Source organism: Aphelocoma coerulescens, chromosome 1, assembly GCF_041296385.1.
Source record: "Aphelocoma coerulescens isolate FSJ_1873_10779 chromosome 1, UR_Acoe_1.0, whole genome shotgun sequence".
NCBI lineage: Eukaryota > Metazoa > Chordata > Aves > Passeriformes > Corvidae > Aphelocoma > Aphelocoma coerulescens.
The window spans coordinates 87,144,796-87,165,924 of NC_091013.1; the positions used below are offsets into that span (position 1 = coordinate 87,144,796).

The 21,129-nt window shown below is 44.7% G+C and overlaps 2 protein-coding genes across 5 annotated transcripts in view; one reads left to right on the plus strand and one right to left on the minus strand.

The window, feature by feature from the left end:
* ANKRD42 (ankyrin repeat domain 42) overlaps positions 1-11,742 on the plus strand; it is a 26,267-nt gene extending 14,525 nt beyond the window's left edge. For 2 of the 4 annotated variants that reach the window (XM_069015891.1, XM_069015908.1), the window contains 2 exons: positions 512-656; positions 1,825-2,718. In XM_069015891.1, the coding sequence (XP_068871992.1) occupies positions 512-656; positions 1,825-1,920 (241 nt within the window). In that variant the 3' untranslated portion in view covers positions 1,921-2,718. Of the gene's footprint in view, positions 1-511; positions 657-1,824; positions 2,719-4,835; positions 5,289-11,710 lie in introns of those variants that run through there. The other 2 variants (XM_069015903.1, XM_069015897.1) reach the window with 2 other exon arrangements.
* CCDC90B (coiled-coil domain containing 90B) lies at positions 3,963-13,601 on the minus strand. Its single transcript, XM_069015920.1, has 9 exons — positions 13,485-13,601; positions 11,510-11,629; positions 8,761-8,864; positions 7,317-7,418; positions 6,630-6,671; positions 6,479-6,550; positions 6,343-6,396; positions 5,295-5,409; positions 3,963-4,160 (listed from the first exon to the last, which is right to left on the minus strand). The coding sequence occupies exons 1-9, from the start codon at positions 13,576-13,578 to the stop codon at positions 4,105-4,107; spliced, it is 759 nt and encodes a 252-aa protein (XP_068872021.1). The 5' UTR covers positions 13,579-13,601; the 3' UTR covers positions 3,963-4,104.
* Between the last annotated feature and the right edge of the window lie 7,528 nt (positions 13,602-21,129).

Sequence of the window (21,129 nt, forward strand, 5' to 3'; positions counted from 1 at the left end):
AGGAATCTCGAGTAATTTAGGAGCCGTTGAGGGTGTGACTAGTGAGATCTTGTGCAACTGTGTATAAGCCAGTCGATCAATAGGAAGGATGTAGAAGCACCAGACTGAATGAGAAAGCTGCCCCTGACCTTTCCAGAATGCCGCCGGCCTTGTGCTTTTTCTCTGTTTCGTAATAACTTAGTTGCTGCTTGGGCACTTCTCCCTCCCCCGCAGCTGGAGCCTGGCCTGATCCCAGGCACCGGAGCCCGGGCTCGGTGTGTGGGCAGACGGCTCCATCTCGCGGTCCCATTGCGCTGAGCACCGCTCCTCCGAGAGGGAAGGCTGCTGTTCAGCGCTGTCACCAAGGGTCCGGAGCCTGAGCACAGCTGGCGTGAGGCGTGCTGTGCTTGCTGTGCTGCGCTGCTTTCTGCGTGCCTCTGCTGTTCCCTGGCAAAGGCCCAGCACCACGTGGAGTAGCCGGGGCAGGTTTGGATGTACTTCATGCTCGGATTGTCTCGTTTGCTTTTGGCAGGGCTGTGAGGGAGCTGGAGGCCCAACTGGAATACGAGCGGGTCAGGCGGGAGAAGCTGGAGAGCCAGCTGGATGATTACCGTGCTGAGATAAGCCAGCTCCGAGAGAGTCGGGGCAAAACCCGCACGCCCTCTGCTTCCTCTGCGGTGAGTGCCACACCAGCTCCCCTGGGCATGGCACAGAGGCTACTGCCTGTTGCTTGTGCGTCTTTCTTTCCTCTAAGATTCCCAGGCACAGTGCTAGGAAATACTGGGGAAAATGTGCTGCACCTTTCAGCTCGGGACACTGAAGTGAGCAGGAGCTTTTGTCTATCCTTGACAGAGTCTCTGCTGTCAAAGAATATCAGTTTCTTTCTGTACTCTGTCAGAGAAGGAACGATATTTCACATTAACAAAAGGAGTGGGCCAATCCCTGAGTACTTCCACACTGCATATCCAGTGACTGGCAGTTCTCCTTGGCTGGTACCTGGTGACTGAGACTGGAACAGTGCTTCGGGAGAGGTGTTGTCACCACCTAAAGGGTTACCCAGCCTGCAGGGGTGTAGAGATTGCAACCATGGGTCCCCAGATGGGGACAAATTAAATAACAGGGTCTTGATCCATATCACAGCATCTGGAGTCAGTCAGGCATACTGAATGAGAGTCCAAGATCTCATAGAAAGTTCACGCAGAGAATTCAATCTGTTTGGGAAAGGAAACATGCAGCACTGTATGTTCTCAGAGGTTCTATTTTGAATTAAAAATTAAGCTCTTTTTATGTGATAAGAGACATAAGAGGGTAGAGGACACCATCACTGCAATATGATGATGTTTCTGATTTTTTACTTTTTACCTGTACAGGCAATAGATGGATGCTTCACTTCTTTCAGACCATTTTTTAATTCCCAGACTATTTTCCACCTTTTCAGCCAATTGCCTCTGCGGTCCCTTGTTTTTGTGTTTCTCAGTGGAATCTCAGGCTCTGAATGCTAGGTGCCACAGCTATACTTCAGAGAAGCCAGCTGCACTTTTCAAGGATGTTTCTGCTTCTCAGCCTTGTGATTCCCAGGCTGGCAAACATTTTCTTTGTCACTATTTTCCATTAGGCCATTTTTTTGGTAATTTTCCCCTTCTAACCAAGCTGCCTTTCTGGCTGAGTGACTGCTACAGCCAAGGGAGCTTCAAGTCTCACTGCTGTGTTGCCATCCCATGCCCTGGGACTGTGCTGTGTCCTCAGCTTCAGTCTGAACACAGTATTCTGTTGTTACTCCCAGATGTAGAATTTCAAATCCTTTCACTGGATGCTGTTTAATGGCTGCAGTATTCTTTGTTTCAGGAAGCTGAGACAATGGCCGAGTCTTGCAAAGACAAAAAGAAAATAAAGAAGCAGCCTGCCTGCAGCCCAGGAGGAGGGTTTGTGAGACCACACTGAGGAACGAGTCTCAAAGGAGGGGCAGCAGATTGTGGAGGTATAAAAGCAATATTCCAGAGAGTGCAAAGTGTTTGCACAGCCCAGCTCCACAGATGAGGTGTGGGTCTCTGCCTTTCACTGAACTACGTTTTAGTTCTCTAGTTCTCTGGCCTAACATCAGGAATGTCACAGGCCCTCATGGCTCTGGGAAAAGTATCTCCATCCATTGGTCTATTTTGTACTACTACCTTAGGATGGCAAAAGTGGACCTTACCTCCTAGAATATTCAGTATGGAAGATGAATAGTGGATGGGAGAATTACTTCTCAGCTGCACACAGGTGCCAGGCCCCTTGATTTTTATCTTTAGTCATTCCTAAAGAAGGCAGGAAGCAACTCCTTTGGGAGGTGCCAGATGACTTGCAGCAGTTGGGTCTCTAACTCAGGGCTGAAGGGTTTACTACGTTATGGGGCAGCTTGTGGTTAGAAACTGCAACCCTGACCTCTCCTCCACACCTAAAAATAATGACTACACATATAAAAGTTTTTCTGTCACCTGTGTGCTATTGTGAAATTATTTTCCCTCTGGAACCCTCATTTTGAGACTTATTATTTTAGTGCGTTAAGTCCTGAACTGTCCTCTCCTTCGTACCATAGAAAACTTAATCTCTGAGAATTTCAAAGGTCTTGAAAAATAAAAATCCATGGTTTTGTGTGCACAGTGAAGGAGAGGCACGCTGACTAACAGCATAAGCCTTGTACCGAGAGCCCAGTTCAGAGTGTGTGAAATGATGGTAGTGAGAAGCTGCAGCAGATGAGCTATTTCCTGCATCACCATTGGTGCTAAACTTTCATGGAGAAACTCTCAGATAGCCAGACAGCAAATATAAGAAATTATTTTATGTTTTTGAATGAAGATGATAAATAATTTAATGTAGTGAATATAAGAATTGGCAGAATACCAGCAAGTTCAACTGTAAACAGAATAAAACAACAATAAAAAAATTGCCACTAGTCAGTACTACGTAGGCCTTAGCCCATAAAAGGCCTGTTCTTACTTCAAAATTAATCCAGAAAGACTTTTTAAGAATTATCATTTTACTAAAAGAATCAAACCAAGCATATGCATTTGCACTCAACAAGACAGAACTGCTTCAGTTTTGGAAGGCATCCACCCTTCAGCTGTGTTGCAACTCTGCAACAAGAGTTGTCAAGTCCTTGCAGAAGGCAGAGTGGTCAGGAAGGTCAGTGTGCCCCAAAGGATTACAGAACAGTCTGGAGGAGTGGGGAGGATGATCATGATCACCACCACCACCACCCTGGCACCACTGAGCTGCTGAGTATTTCCATGTTAAAAGCCAGGTACGGTGCCCAGAAAACATGAGCCGGTTTCTTGGAAATACATTATGCTACTTGAGGGGGGGAAGTTAAGAGCACTTATCTGCCCCAGGGCTGTACACAGTTGCTGAGAGTGGAGGCATTTTCCCTTGAAAAGGTGAAGACAGAGAAGTTCTCCCATTCTTTTGACCTCTGGGCTTACAGAAATTGCAGGAGATACTAAATAAAATAAATCTATGGAGACAGGGTAGATATACATGAGATTTTAAATTAATGTAAACCAGTTTTCAAGGAAAAAAAAAAAGGGTTCTTTAGTAAAGGCCTTGGAGTGTGTTTTTATGTATGTAGATTAAAAAAACCCCAAAGGGCCAAGCTTCAATTCATCAAAGAAGTGAGGAACAGACTAGAGGGAAAATCCAGAACCTATGTTTAAGGCTAATTTACTTGGATCAGATTAGATATGTTGAAGTCTGGTATTAGCATCCCCTAATTTGGGAACTGTATTCCCATTTCAAGGGCATATAAAGTGTTTAATATTTTCATCTTGAAAAGCGATGACAGTGAGAATTTTCCAAAAAGAAAACAAATTTAATTCTAAAAAACATTAGGAAACTTTCTGGTATAGCATAAGAAATACTTTGAAATAAATACAGTATTGAATAGGAGGCAATGAAATATTACTATCTGGCTACTTCCCCCCAAATATTTTGATCTTTAGTGTTACATATTCAGAAAACATTTTTATTATACAGGAAGAATACCAAAACAAAAAGGTACTGAGGTTATCTACAGCACAAACACGGTCATCAAAGTGGTGTTGCCTGGGTGGTCTTTTCTGTCTGTATTTAGTGCAGTCATTCCATGTAGATCTATTTCCAGAACCTGTAAAATCCCAGTGCTATTGCTAGGCAAGTGAACACTGAAGCTGTTAAAAAAAACAACAACAAAGAAAGGAGGGAATTAGCTGAATGCTGTTCTACTGCTTTATCCATAGAGGAAGTTAGCTACAAACAGATGGAAGAACAGTAACAACTCTAGAGCAGAGCCTCCTAAACCTCACAGATTGCTGCAGGTGCGACAGAACAATCCAGAACCCAAGGGCTGGTCCTGGATGCTGCACCCTGCACAGCAGCACAGCTGCAGCACTGAGATGGGAGGCCCAATGCAGCAGCCTGAGGAGCCAGGTTTTCAGGGACACATCCCAACAGCTACACTGGATACCTGAGAGCACCACAGGCTATGGGGGCTTTTACTACTGTCACTCAGCTACTGGAAACTGCATTACAGGAGAGCTGGCTGCACCAGGGCTCACATTAGACATTGCAGATTTCCCACAGAATGAAAATGACAATGAATTTTACAATGAACTGTCAAACACAGCAGCATTCCTGAAGCCTGACGAGTTGTGCTTTGGATTTGTTACACTGCTGTTTTAATTAGTGTTAAAGCTAATTACATTTCCCTTTCAACTTATTCTCACTTCCAAATATAAAGCATTACTCTCTTTCTATCCAGCTCCTCCACAATAAAAACTTCAGTGGTTATGTATATATTTAGAAGACTAATCCTAAATCAGACTGAAATTTGTTCTGCTTGGCAGGAGAAAGTACAAGTGCTGCCCCACTGAAATTGTGTGTCTGTGGAGACTCAATGGGAGGCAGAACTGGTCACTCTCAGACCAGTCCTGAATTACCCCTTCAGGGTAATATAAGTGACCTCAGCAAAACCTCTCTAGCAACTCCATCACAGCAATGACTGCTGCAGCAACCAGGAGTACTGTCAAGCTGGATAAGGTATTCAGGCTTTCAATATTTTTTAAACCATGTCCACATTCATCCTAATCCCAGTTCTGGGCACAGTCCTAGTCCTACTGTGGCATGCTCCCACCTCTTCTGTGTTCTCTGTTGCATTTCTTCTAGCTGGAGCAGGGAGGGAGATCTCCTCCACCCAATACCACTTTGCTGCTGCTACAGCTGACCTCTTTTAGCATTTACTCCTGAACAGAATGTTATACACCCATGATCCAGTACCAATACTCACCTCCTTGCCTATCACATACCTGCCAAATAACGAATGGTATCAAGTTTATTCGATTCCATGAGCGTTTTTAAGGAGGCTATTTCAGTGTCAATTTTATTACTGATTTCTGAGATAACGCTGTTAGTATTTGCATCCTGAAATATTAAAAGACAGCATATATTTGACAATGGTCTCTAGCCCCTTCAACTTTCCAAAGCTGAACAAAAATACCATGCTACTAGAAATAAGAAACAATTTCCAACCTATCACTGCTAAGAGACATTAGAAGACAGAGAATGTTGCTTCACAGTCTGGGAAGATTACTGAAGGGATAGAGACACAAAACAAGAAAACTCCAATGATCATGGAATCTCAGACTGGCCTGGGTTGGAAGGGACCTTAAAGACAATCTAGTTCTAGCCCCACTGCCATGGGGGGGACACCTTCTACTAGACTAGGTTACTCAGAGCCCCTTCCAGTCTGGCCTTGAGCATTGCCAGGGATAGGGAGTCCACAGCTTCTCTGGGCAACCTGTACCAGTGTCTCACCACCCTCATGACACAGACTTTTGTCTCTGATGTGCCAGTGCCTCCTAAAGAAGATATTCTACAGCACACAGAACAGTATTCCTACATTTCTGAGAAACAGTGGTTTGAGGAGTCACAAAGCATATCCTAAAAAGGGAGGATATAGTCAAGATGGACATGGTCCCTTTTCAGCCTCTTAGACTTTGCTGTCCTCTAGGAGCTTTGAGGACTTCCAGTCCTTGAATGGCTTGGCTGTAGGCACCTGAACCATCCCCGTGGTACACCACATCACTTAACACTGGAAAAAGGGCAGCATGATAGCTCACATCCCACGTGTGCCAGCCTGCGACAAGGTACTTGGAAGCAAGGGACAAGGTTTGCATGCCTCCCTGTGCTGACTAGAGTTCAGCGAGAAACAGGCAAGAAACAACTACAACAGCTCCAAGTGACAGAGCCTGGCCTTTTGCTTTACCATAGCCAAAAACACACTAGCTTTCACCAAAGTTTGGGGTTTACAGAACATGCAATGCCTAACTGTACCTGGCTGTGTTCAATACTTACTTTTTTATGAAACTCAGTAGTTGCTTCCATCAGTTTCCTCTCCTGATCTGTAAACTGTGGATAGAAGATAAATCACAACTGCAGCAACAGAAACACAACACAGAGCTAATAAGGGCATCTTCACAGACCAACTTACCATATCTGTCACCCTGCTCCTCTCCAGGTTTATGTCTAGCTTGCTGTCAGCTCGGATTTTACCAGTTTCAGTCTTTAAAACAAATGAAGATTTTGAAAATAGTTATTTATTCTCCATAATGGGAGTGTGTAGGTACTTGCTGTTTACTTACCATTAGCTGCTGTTTAACTTGATCTAATTCAATTTTCATTTTCTAAGTGCAGAGGAAAAAAAAAAGATTCTTACAAATTCAGGAAACTGTTAACCAAATGAATCAGTCATATAAGTGTTACCACTGCATCCATGCAATTATTCTTCCCTCGTTTTTCCTCCCAATGGGGCAATTTGTTCTTAATTAAATATCCTAATTAATGTATTCGAATGTACAGGCATATATAATCTTCTGGGAATATTGTTCAAAATAAAGTAATTGTTTTGTAACAATGATGATCTTGTTATTCTGAGTCTAAAGACAGCAGAGAAATATCAAAATGCCATGAAGTAAAAGCAAAACGTGTCTCAATCACCAAATCAATTAAATTGTTGCAAAGGAACGGCTGACTCCTCTCCCTGCACTGTATGGTTAGTGGCCAGAAACTAGCAGTTACCCTTAAATAAAATTACAGAAGATGAAAAAAATGTACACATCTTAGAATCCTTTACAGAAGATCTGAGCAGGTCTTAGCATGTGAAATATATTTTTATGTGATCTCTGAAGTTGTAACATACAGACTCTTCAATTCTGATAGAAGTATCCAGAATTACTTTTACATTCATATTTTGTTCCACAAAAATGTACAACAGGTAAAACGGAACAAAAACTGCAATTAAACTGCTTAATGAAAATATGTATTAGTACCTCATTCTCTGCTCTCAAGTTTGCAAATTCACTTTTCTCCAGGATGACCATATCTTTTCGAATGGAGTCCAAATGTGCCATTATCTGCTGTAAAGTTATTTCCTTTAAAAAATGAAACATGCCATTGATTAAGGTGCACTCTTTCTGGCAAGTAAAGGAAAAATGTTTAGGTCTGAAATTATGAAATTAGCTACTGCAAAGCACAGAAGTGGGGAGTCTCTCTACCAAGAATGTGACAGAAACAGACAATTTCATACCAGCAATTTGTTTGAAAGACTCAAGAGGTTTGTGCTTTTTCTGTTGCTTTAATACACCAACTCTGAATTTAAGCCAAAAGGCCAGAGGTATTAGTCCAAGTAGTGATGAAATGAAGTAGACTGTAGCTACAGGTCAGTCCTGCAGTCTCTTACACTTTCAATGAACATTCAGCAGCCTCAGAAGCATTAACTGTGGGTCTGAATGCAACTCTTAATCAGCACTTCCATTTCTTGCCTACAAACTCATTGAAAGCGAAAGACTTAATGATAGGAGTATCACACTGTCAGCTTCAAAGTCTGATGGACACAAGTAAAGCACTGCTAAAAAGCACTGAAAAAAGCCTTCCTGGGGTTTGAACTAACAAGTTCAGAATTCAACCACTACGTATAAACACAGGAAACAAACCAAACCAAAAAATAAAGGAAGAAACTCAGTATTTTAAAATGCTGAAAGCAATACTCCATCACCCAGCATAAAGAAGTTACCCTGCTATTTAGCATGGAAAATGACACACTGCTGTGGGATTCTCTGATGCACAGTGATGGTTTTGATCATTGCTCCAGAAGGCTGTGCAAGCTGAAATGATGTGCCATTCTTCTTCAATTACTTAATGTAATTAAGCATTCATTGCTATTTTATTTGAACTGCTGAACCTTTCTTCTAAGAGATTTTTATCTTACTAGAATTTACTTGTAATATAAGTTGTCTACCTTTTTTTTTTTTTTTTTTTCCTCTAAATCTCAGAAGAAGACAAGAACTTCTGCCTCTGTGGTTCTTTTTTCTTCATTGAAATGAAAACCTTTCTCGTTGGAAATCCTATTATATGCAAAGAAAGTCAGCATCCCAAATAGAATTTGCATGGAATTGTATTAGGCAGAAACACTGTTTTTTATAGTGTAGTCAGTACTGATAATGAATATTTTAAGATGGTATGAGGCGTATTAGCTCCTTAGTGTAAATGTAACTGAAGTTTTCCCAGGAATTGTAAAAACTTCATTGTGTTCAATGAAGTAGTCAGACTTCAGTGGAAGCTGGTCAGGGCCTATAACAATCTGTTAAAATCCCACGTAAACTTAGGAAAACCTGGCACAGTGAGGTGTTTATAGTACTAGAGAGAGGTGCTCACTCGTGTTTTAAAGATGCCAACACCAGCCTTTATAGCTACATAGCACAGACGAGTTTTTACCTGCTGGGCCTGTGTAACCATGTCCTTATAGACGGTGTCTAAGCTGACATTGGACAGGGTTATCAACGCCGACACGATGGTCTGTGCTTGCTCCTTCCCAAAGCCTGGGGGACAGTTGAAGGATGACGAGTTAAGGTGATATTCAAAAGACGGATGAGGAGCAAGAGATGTGTAGTCACCTGGGATGCTCAAGTGCCACGCCTAACCACAGTGGCACATGGGAATTCACACAGTGACTGGAAACTGACAGCCAGGAGCCAGTCACTGCGACTTCAGCTAGAAAAAACACAGACTTAATGCTGCAAAAATCTGAAGCACAGTACCTTTTAATATACTGAAAGCCTAAACATGCAGCTGACAGAAAGACCAAATTCCTTCCTACAGGATCCAGCCATTCATGCATTATAAAAATAATTTAGCAAAACTTTACTTCATAATGAACTTCCACAAATCCTTTTAAAACCAAACTTACCTTGAGCTACAAAGCATGCATTCTGTAGAATAATAAGAAGTAATTCTGCATATATTGAAACTGTCCTGCACAGATAGGAACATATGCAAAACTGATTTTTAAACTGCTGCATCCATTGCCTGCAGAATGAACTCAAACTGGGATTTTTGCTTTCTGATGATAAAAAGTACACTTTGTCCATAGCTTGGTGTGATTTTGAAGCATTAAAGATGATGTGTGGTGAATAATGGGGAAATAAATTGCTCTCATTTTAGCTGTATCTGGTCAAGTGCTGAGAGCTTTTGCCCTAGAGATTTATTTCCAGCAATCTGATTGATATATTGTGTTTCAACTACCCCATTTTATGAAGTGGGCTAAATTAACATTTGAAAATGCTTTCAAGGCACATTATTTAGAGAACTATGCTACGGCTCCTTTTCAGTATACTGGTACTGTCCAGCTGCACCACTGGTTTACATGTCTAAAAAAGCTACACATGCTTTAGGACAGCTTCCTTCCACTACAAGGTGTGATAGTATTGCTTCAGTTTCTCTGAATTTTCAGGGTTACTTAAGCTCTTGCCAATTCCTTATTTTGCTCTTCCTCCACAGCAAGAAATGACTGTGTTTTGTGAAAATTTAGAAAATGTGGGAAAATTTATATAAGCAAGAGATTGGAGCCTGAAAACTGCATAAAACTTGGGAAAAACTAAAATGGCTCTCACTTTCTTGGTTTTGCCTATAAAGACCTGTCACTGTGGTACTGAAGTATTTGTAGAAGTTATGGAGCAAATTAAACTGAGTAACAACTGGCACCAGACAGACTCCACCCCACAAGTTCTAAAGGAGTTCAGAGAAGAAATAGCTGAATCAGTCCCTGGGACAAGTAGCATTTCACAGCCTACCGTGGTTACCCATGGACTGGAAAATAACAATGCCAGGTTTAAAACACAGTTCTAGAGAGATGTAGGTGTGGGAACCTAGAATGCAGAGAATATTTCTCTGCATTCTAGGTTCCCACATGTAGGGAAGTACAGGCTGTCAAGTCTGACAGGCATGAAAAAAATAAACATTGTTAGCAGACTATTGTAAGTCTTTTAACTACCAACACATATTATTATTGTGAGACCCAAATAGTGGAAACAATCCTAACCTCCGACTGTACAAAGTTCCTATTGTCACTCGGGATTTTAAAAGATAGTTGCTGGTCTAATGAAGACATCAGCTCAATGCTTAGTAGGGATCAATAAAGCAAACCAAACCCTTTGGAACTACTAGGAAAAGGAACAGAGAACACAATAGACACAACATTACTTTACTATTCAAATCCATAGGACATTCAGTTGTCAAGTAATTCCAGCACTGTTCCCTGAAAACGTGAAATGGAATGGAATGTGACAGAAGCAGAAAATACTAACAGAAGGGAATAATGAATAATCAAAAACATGGAAAATCTACTGCTTCAGGAAAAATGCAACAAGCTAGGATTCTTCTGTTTGGAAAACAATGACGGGGCAAAATGACAGAAGTTTGCATAATTGTGAGTGACATGAGAGATTAAATGTTCACTCCTTCTTCCCACAAAAGAGCTGACTGGGCATCAAATTCACCTCACAGCTAACAGATTCTGCATAAACAAAAGATGTGGATGTCTGAAGTTCCATGAGAAAGGATGTTTTGGATAGTAATCAGTTTATAGTGGCTCAGGGACAGAATAAACTTGTGAAAAGATTTCACTCACAGCTGATTTAAAATACCTCCAGGGTGACAGAAACTGGAAACCTGGAAAGTACAAGGGATGTATGACATACATCTGCCCTGTTATAATACTCCTCTGCAGGCTCTGACTCACAGCTGCTGCAGGGGGCAGAACCCTCAGCCAGTCTCACTCACAACAAAAGTGCAGGCATTAAGAATGTATCACAGCACCATGCTGCTGAAATTACTTCTAATTAGGAAAAAAACCCTTCATTATTATTAGCAGGCTAGTAGAAGGAATTTCCTTAGGAACTTTATTTTTGCTATAAAAGTCTTTAACTGTTACTTACTTTACATTTGTTACCTGTGTTATGTTTCTCAGCTGGAAGACACTACATAAACCTGCCTACCACTGAGGTCAATCTAATGTAGTAGTTATTTGTATGGCACAGCATCAGATGCCTCTCCTTCACCAGCCTCCTCAAGAGGCTGCCAAAACATTTTATACCACCAGGTACTGGTACTCTGGGGAAACTGATAGCACTCAAAGTTACACTACTTAATATTAAAAGTTTTCCTTTATTTATCTGATATCACTTACCATGGGTTTCCAGCTCCTGCACTAAAGCATGGGTATCAAAAGTCACCTTTCTCTGCTCCAGGGGAGTGATATCAACCCTTCTGACATCATATGACTTCCTAATGAACGTGGCAGCAAAACCTGGAAATAACAAAACATGCCTTAACCTTAACTTGATTAGCTTATTATGCAATATACTAATTTTAATTTCTTTCATCACAGAAAAGCTGCATGGATGTTGCAACAAAAAGCTGGGTTACAGCACACACCAGAAACCATCCATCCCTTTTCCATAGGAAATTTACCAACTAGGACCCACAGATCTATCTTAAGTACATTCATGTACCTGTGCAACAGACCAGCATCCTGATACAACACAAATAAACTCCCACAGCCAATTGTCTTATAGTATTTGGGAAACATCACTTAAATAATTTTCTTACTTGTAAAATATCGAACGACTTCATGCGATTAAACATGCATTGCTGTTTTATTTAAACTGCTGAACCTTAATTCCAACAGCTTTTTATTTTGTCACAGAATCACGGAATGGTTGGGTTGGAAGGGACCTTAAAGATCATCTAGTTCCAACCCCCCTACCATGGGCAGGGACACCTCCCACTAGACCAGGTTGCTCAGAACCTCATCCAAACTGGCCCTGAACACTTCCAGGGATGGGGCATCCAAAACTTCTCTGCACAATCTGTTCCAGTGCCTCACCGTTAGGAATTTTTCCTTATATCTAATGCAAACCTCTCACTTTCAGTGGCATGTGTGAACATAAAGCTACAACTTTTTTTTTTTTTTAGAAATACATGCAAGTCTAATTTCATGCTGAATTAATTTATTGGTTCACCAAGAAAGTAACTAGCCAGTAAAGGGATACTATGTCTGCATCTAATACCTCAGAGATTAAGGATATCTAATCTCTAAATAGGTATTAGTTAACCTCAGGTATTAGTTAAAGATCCACTCTATTTATGACATGCCTTCCCACAAGCAGGTTTCACTGCTTCTCCTACTTTTATTTCAAGCATGTTTCTCTTCACCTTATGTTTGTGTGGCTTTGCATATTACAGATTCTGTTCTGATTAATTCTTTGTTATCTAAGCAGTCTTGTTACTTCTTAACCCATGCTTATTCAAAACTATGCACTGCTGGCCCTCTGCCTTAACCAAATTGTTCTGTGTCTTATCCTTTACCTTTACTCAAAAGCTTTGTATAATTTAAACAACAGGGAATTTATATTGTGCCACTACCAGATAAATCAAGTTACATGCTACAAGTACTATAAAGATCTTGCTATAACTAAAGCAGCCACAGCATCCAAATTAATGACTGCATTAGAGTTAAGATGCATCAAATACTACACACAAATAATGAAAACAAACTCAAAACATCGTTTTCATGAAGCTGTACCAGCTTTTAACGCACAACTCTTATCTTCTAAGGACTTTTTCCTTGATTTGAAAGCTACACTGCAGAGACACTGTCTCAAGAAAGCTGTTATTACAGTTCTGGTTGCCTCGCCATGCTGCTCTTGTCCCCTCGTTCCACTCCTGCAGTCTCGACTGGATGCTCCTCTCGCAGCCCGGGGCTGAGAAAATCACTCCACAAAACCCTCCCTGAGACACCTTTCGGTGACGCCCTTCAGCAGCCCCACGGTAATTCCCACCGCTCCTCCCGTCCCGAACCCCCCCTGACAGCCCCATACGCCGCTCACCCGGCTGCTCCCGCCCGTGGAACTCACCCCTTGTTACAGCCCCGGGGGAAGGCGCTCAGCGCTCCCTCACACGGCGCCTCAGGGACGGCCCCGGCGGCCGCTCCCACACACCGAGTCCGACCAGCGCCCTGTGCAGCCCCGGCGCCGCTCACGGACCCCGCCCGGGGTCAACCGACCCCGGCAGCCGCCCACCCCGAGCGGCCGCCTGCCCGCCCGGGCGCGGGAGCTGCCAGCGGGCCTGGGGATCGAGCACGGCGCTGCGGCGCCTCTCACCTCTGCGAGGAGCCGAGGGCAGCCGGGCCGGGAGCGGGAGAAGGAGGGGGCCGGCCAAAGCGCGGATGGCTGCGCTGCTCCCGGCGCCCCTCATGCCGCCCCAGCCCACCGCTTCCGCCCGCTCACTGTCGCTTCCGGCCGGCCCCGCGGGCCATGCTGGGTACTGTAGTCCGCGGCCGCATCGTAGGGCTCGGCCGGAGACGGCGGCGCAGCGTCCCCGTGTGGATGGGAGGAGCGCGGTGCTCCGGCCGCCATGTCCGCCCTCAGGCGGCGCCGCAGCGGGGAAGCTGCTCCGCTCTGTGATGCGCAGGCAAAGGACCTTAAAGATCAGCTAGTTCCAAGCCCCTGACATGAGCAGGGACACCTTCCACTAGAGCAGGTTGCTCAGAGCCCCATCCAAACTGGCCTTGAACACTTCCAGGGATGGGGCATCCACAGCTTCTCCGGGCAACCTGCACCAGTGCCTCACCACCCTCACAGTAAAAAATTTCTTCCTTATATGTAATCCAAATCTCTCACTTTCAGTGGCTTGTGTGAATATAAAGCTGCAGTTTTAAATTTTTTTTTAGAAATATATGTAAGTCTAATTTTCAAGACGAATTAATTTATTGGTTCACCAGGAATGTAACTGGACAGTAAAGGGATACGATGTTTGCATCTAATACCACAGAGATTAGGTATACCTTCTCTGGGCAACCTGTGCCAATGTCTCGCCCCCCCTCAGGGTAAAGAATTTCTTCCTACTATCTAATCTAAACACGTCCTCTTTCAGTTTAAAACCATCGCCTCATGCCTTGTCACTATTGCCTCGTTCAAAAAGTCTCTCTCTTTCGTAAGCCCCCCAAGGTGCTGGAAGGCCGCAGCGGGGTTTCCCTTGAAGCCTCCTCCAGGCTAAACGCGCCCAGCTCTCTCAGCCTGTCTTTGTAGCAGAGGTGCTCCAGCCCTTTGAGCATCTTTGTGGCCTCCCCTGAACTTGTTCCAACAGGTCCACATCCTTCTTGTGTTGAGGTCCCCACAGCTGGACACAGCACTCCAGGTGGAGTCTCACAAGGGCAGAGCAGAGGGGCAGAATCCCTTCCCTCGCCCTGCTGCCCACACTGCTTTTTCTGCAGCTCAGTACAAAGTTGGGGCTCTGGGCTGTGAGCACGCACTGCCAGGTTGCATTCAGCTTTTCATACATGAGAGCCTCCAAGTTCTCCTCAGAGCTGCTCTCAGTAAGTTCCTCTCCCAGTCTGTGCTCATATATGGGATTGCCCCCATCAGATGCAGCCCCTTCCACTTGTTGAACTTCATGAGGTTCTCGTGGGCCCACGAGTCAACAATTCCTGTGTTGCCGAGATACAGACATTAGAAACAAACCCCAACAATAGCAACAAAGAGCTGTCACTAAGGGAGAAGATCAGCAGATCCGCGCCCTCTCTGCAGGGATGTTTTTGTTCAATGCTAACAGTGTCGCACGCAGGCTCAGGACGGCAAATGGTCCTTGAGCAGCACACAGCCTTTTTCATCCACAAAGGCTTCCCTGGCGGGGCAGGGAGGCTGCGTGCCCCAGGGTGCTGATTTTCTACTTCAGACAAACAGCGCGATGGCAAACTGGGTGTTTGGAAGCCGCGATTTCCGTCAGCCGGAACCAGCAGCTGAACTCGATACGTTTCAGCAACATAGAGGGATGCTCTGGGGATCAGGACTGCTGTCCCAGTTTGCCATAGGAGGGCAGCAGCCTACAGCCGGATGGGCTGGCGACGGGACTGTCTGTTCTGATCATCTCACCCTTCTGCTCTGTTGTGTTCTCATTTGTACACATTCAGTGGGGGACGGCTATCCCTGTGCTCTCAGCTGGCTATTCCACAGCTTTTGCACGCACACAAGTCACACATCTCTATATTGCCAGTCCATTTGCCTGGGTGAGGGTCTGCAGCAGGGATTACTTCATGCTGCCGCACTCTGCAAGGTGCTATAGAGTAGAAGGCTCTCCTCTGAAACAGATGAAAATAGGGAAGGCAAGTGGATGTGGACCCCCAAAAGAAAAGTGTTGAAACCAATGAGATGGCTGGAAAGAGGGAAAATAACAGGACGCATTCTCTGCCTGGTGTTGGGACCATCCATCTATCATCCTTGCCCCAGCATCCACCAGTGTACCTCTGTCCCAGCTCTGTTCTTCTTCACCTCATGGGGTAAGATGGGAGTATTGCTAGGAAGCAGAACTGTCTCTGATCCCTCTCTTACCACACTGGTGACACAAAGCCAAAGTGCAAGATACAGCTTGGGAGGCAAAGGTAGTGAGGTCCAACAGCCTGGAGAGGGACAGAAGACAGCTCGTGTCCAGAAGATAGTTGCAATTAATCATAGTTTTGCCCTCTAATTGTTTCAGCACTGGTTGGGATTGTATATATTTAGGAACATCAGACCTCCACAGTGTCTCTTTTACCATTGCTACTCAGGTCAATGTGTTGTGCTCTGACTCTTCTGCATTACGAAGCCGGGCTATGGCACTGCTGGCTACTCAGTGGGCTCCTGTGCTTCAGCATCATGCGAGCAAACATCTCTCAGGATTTCACTCTTGTTTGCCAAAGGTACCTTGCAGGCAGGGGGTTGTTACCCAGCAGCTCTCCAGAGTCGCTTAAGCTCTTTATGGGAAACCCAGAGAAAAGGGCTGGTGCATTCTACCCAGCTTTGAACTGACTGGAGCTTAGGAGCTTAACTGTGCTTCACAGATATATGGAGACAAAGAGAGGGAGCAAGCAAATAATCCCAGCGCAGATCAACAACAACAGTGCAATAGATTCTGTATTTCTCATACAAAAGAATTCACTGAGCCATGCATTCTGGAAAGCTTTCTTCCTCCTGAGGTACCTATCACAGTTTGCTTTCCAGATAGATAAGCACATTTGCAGCAAATTAGATTACCTTCCAAATAAACATGCAGGGTGGGGCACAGGAGCCTGGGGTAGGATAGGTCAGTGCTCTGCATGATTAATTTACTTACATCAAACTCAGATAAATCTTACCAAATTAAATTTAGATGGAGTATGGGCTGTGGACAGACAGACTTTGAAGCTGTGGTTGACATGATGTTGATTTTCATCCTTGCTGGTGTCTTGAATAACACTGAGACCCCAGTGGGAAGGAAAAATAGGAGAGTGATCACAGATGTATTTGATTAAGTCTTGTCTAAGTTAGTGAGGTGGCTGCAGTAGATTGAACCATGCTGACTTGTATCATCAGAAGCTACTGCTTGTTCTTTTTAATCTTGTAGTATGGAGAAGCCCAAACCTTGCATCAGCATCTCACTGTTGTGAATTCCCAGTATGTAGATTCTGTATGCAAACAAAGGCAATACAATTCTAGTGTGGAAAATAGTTACGGAAAAAAGACTTTGTTGCTGTGCTGCCTGATGCTCCTCTTGCCTATCTTTCTGAATTACCATCTCTCTGCCCTTCACAGAACTGTCATCTACGACCTGTGTGATGCTTCAGTGGTCAGGTGCATACCTCAGTCATGAGCCCACCTGCATATTGCATCTTTCCCTAGATGTCCTGATCTTTCATGGGCTCACTAAGCTGCAGATAACTGACCCTGCCATTCCCAGTCTAGGTCACTCCAGAAATCCAGATGGATTCTGCTCCCTTGTAATCTGATGATGTTAGGGTACGCTGTGCGGCGGTGTCCAACAAAGCCTTCTACATCTGTGGATCACATGCCAGGCCATCAAATCAGCTTTCTTGGATGGGTGTTTTGTAGCAGTGATCTTCCTTGCAGTCCATGTATGTGGGCTTCTAGATTTGAGGTGAGCACATTGTTCCACTTCTTCATCTTCCTGATTGTGCAGGAGGAACCACAGGCTGGCATGGCATGCCCTGGACCCCCCTTTTCCTCTGGCAGGAAAGAGATGACTCTGTGGGGCATCTCTGGCAGCCAAGACCTAGATGTTTGTTCAGGGGGAGGAGGGGAAGTTCTCTTTGAGCCCTGGGAGCCATTGGAACAGTCACTCTGCAGTTAGTGGTTCAGGGTCTGTGCATCAGCCCCACAGTGTTGGCATACAACCCTGGTGAGTTACGTACACCTTCTGCACATGGACTGGGTGCAGTCCCCACCACCTCTAGTTCCTTCAAGCATTGGATGCCTTTTACAGTGGTGGTTCACTTGCCCAGGCATCGTACCAAGGCATCCTTGAGGGGGTAACTGGCTTTCATTTTCACCAGGAACTGTGTCCAAAGCTTGCCTCTGTCAGTCCCAGTGTTGCTACTTAGGGATCCCAGCTGCCTGGCTTGCTAGCTAACTCCTGGCAGCAGACCCTAGTATCCTGACATTGGAGACACCAGGCAGCAATCCACTCATCTGGCTTGTGGCTGCAATTTTTCTACAGATCTTGCAGCTCCTTTAAAACTTGGGGTTGATGGCCTGAGCTATCACCCCCTCCTGAGTGACTTTGTCACTCCCTCATCCTGCCTCCTGTGATGGTGGTGGGCTGAGGCTCAGTAGGCACAGGCCAAGCCCAAAAATATTGCCAGAATTGGTTGGGTCTCCCTGGGCTAGGCAAGGCAGCTTCCTTCAAGTGGTGTGCCAGTTCAACAGGTTTATGTGCCTGTTTGAGTGTAAAATCTTAGGCTATCGAAGATGACAACTGCTCTAGGCACTTTCCCAAATCCTCCCACAAACCCTACCAGCAACGACTGGCCACCTTGGTGCACATTTCTTTGTCACTTCACAGACAAGTTTATTCTTGTGCCAGGACCAAGCCAGGTTCTGCACACCCAACATCAATGCTAGAGAACATGACCGAACAGAATGCACGATGATGTATGGCCAACTTGGAAGCCCATGTGGAAGAGCTGGACACATCCATCCCAGAGGAGCAGAGGGAGATGTAATCCCTAACACTTCCCACAAGGGAGCTCACACCGTGCAAGAAGAGCATCAATGCCAGGGCCATATGCCAGCCCTGGCACGTGGCCATTGTCTTTATCAAAAGGTGTCCAGGCACAGTGAAGTAAAGCAGTAAGCACCACAGCAAACAGCAGAAGCAGCCTCGGACTGTAATATCCAGTAAAGAACACAAGCTGCATGACCAGCACGGGACCTGCCAGTTAACAACTCTGACTGCTGATAGAATGCTCAAATCAAACCCGTTATCTCGGGCCCCATGCTGCGCTTGGAACAGGTTGACCCTGATTAACAGACACCTACCCAGTTGCTTGCTCACTCCCCTCCCTTGTGGAATGGGGAGAAAACAGAAAGAGGGTGAGGAGATCTGTGGTTTGAGCTAGTGATAGTTTAATGGGGAGAGCAAAAGCTGCATGCACAGGCAAAACAGGGAAAAAAAAAAGGAATTTATTAGTACTTCCCACTGGCAGGAAAATGTTTTGCTACTGCTTGGCAAGGAGGACCTCAGCTTTAGTTGAGAAGACAAATGCCGTAACCACAAACATAGCATCACAGAATTACAGAACCAGAGACTGGCTTGGGTTGGCAAGGACCTTAAAGACCATTTAATTCCAACCCCCTGCCATGGGCAGGGACACCTTCCACTAGAGCAGGTTGCTCAGAGCCCCATCCAGCCTGTCCTTGAACACTTCCAGGGATGAGGCAACCTGTTCCAGTGCCTTTACCACCGTCACAGTGAGGAATTTCTTCTTAACATGCCCCGTTCTTCCTCCTTCCTCTCAGGTTTTACTGCTAAGCACAATGTCATATGGTATGGAATATCCCTGTAGTCAGCTAGAATCAGCTGTCCTGGGTGGGGCCCCTTTCGACCTTTTGCCAACCCCCAGCCAACTTGCTGGGTGAGGTGGGCAGAGGAGGAAAGAGAGAAAACTGCAGATGCTATGTAAGCTCTGTGCACCAATAGCCAAAATGTTGTGTTACCAACACCATTTCAGCCACAGCTTCTAAGCATAGCTCCACACAGGCTGTTAGGAGAAAAGGTAACTCCATCCCAACCAGGCCCAGTACGCTTGTCTAGCAAAGATCCTGAAGGACACAGATGTACTGGAGAAGCTGGCACAACTTCATAAACAAGTTCATAAAAGTCACTGTGATCTTACTTACGAGTTATTATGGAAATGGCTGACAGCTCCCAGGGAGACAGTTTTTCATGTCTACTGAAGTTGCTCAGAAATTCTGGTGGAGTCCAAAATACTTTGCCTTAGATTACACAATGTCTGTGTTTTGAGACTGCACAGACACTGATGCATTGCCACGTAGGCATGAACAGCACCCGCTCAACCCCAGTGCTCTGTATCATGGGAACAGCTTGCAGACCATTGTTTTCACAGATCTTCTGGCTTGAATAGGTTATACAAGAATTAAGGGCTTTTCGCAAAGCGGTCAAGTGTTTATGAGCCAGCAAACAGAGCAAATATATTTCTTTGCAAGTTAATGTAAATCCAGCTGGGATCTTAAAAAATTTAATGGATGAGTTTCAGAAAGGTACACTGCTTGCTTCAAGACAAGTGGAGACATGGCAACATCTCCGCTTAGAGCTCCCTCACACGCAGAGGGTACAGTCATCCTGGCTTGGCAAGGTTGTGTCAAGGGAGACATGTCACTGTAGCAGCTGCTCATTTCTAGATGTTCATTTCATCCATCTGCCCTGCAACCCATCATGCTGTTAACTACATTTTCCTGTAAGGACATTTGTCTTCTCAGCAATTCTGTAGTGGTTAGACACACCACAGCCAACTGCTAAATGCCACAGACCATCAGAAATGACTGCAGAGAGTCATATGGGCCGTTGCATAATGGAGTTAGATGAGGTCACTTTTCTCCCCGGTTCCAGGTGCCACAGTTTACACAGAGGAGCTCTGTCATCTCACACAAAACTTAATTAAACAGGAAGTGTGTAAACCACCAGAGTAAGAGAGCCCACACCTGACCTTCAGTCCCCCAGGGGCCACTTTTGCCCCTGATAGCTGAGTTACAGGGTTTCTGAGTTTATGATACAAACACGCACACATTTAGGTAAATTCAGGTCCCATTAGCATGGCTATAAATTAGGAGTTTACTGCAAAAATCAGACTCATTTGGCAGCAACCTTCAAAGTGCTTTATACTAGTTGAAATTCAGCTGAAACCAAATCTCTGGTTATGTCAGTCAAGTTCTGATTGTTTTCCCCAACAAGAAATTTGTCCCCTCTGTTGGTTCCATGTATGATATCTTGGGGTGACTTTATGATGTGTATCCCCTATCGCCGCTCTATGCCCAGAGGTTAATTTGTGCCTTTCTGTGCCTTTAAACTGAGCCTGAGAGGGGGAAGAAAAAAACTGAGCAAAACTTTTCAAAGCAGTTTTGTTTCAAGGACACAGAGATATACAGACTCCTCTGCTTCTGCAGCAGCAAGCAGCAAGAGTGGAGAAGCACCTTTTTTTTTTTTTCCCAGCCAGTTTTTCCAGCTCCTTTTTCTCTGGAGGGAGATGGAGAGTTGAACCTTGTTTTCCTGGGACTTTGGTTTTTTCTCTTCTTCTTTTTCTGGACTGTTTCAACATCAGAACACATCAGGAAGATTTTTTTTTTCCATCAAGGCCCCAGAGGAGGGCCCACCCCATCCCAGCTCCGAGGAGGAGGGGAGAGGAGACCTATGGAAGGACTCTAAAATTTTCCCAGGTTTTCTCTCCACAGTGAGAGGTTTTATTATTTAGCATTATTA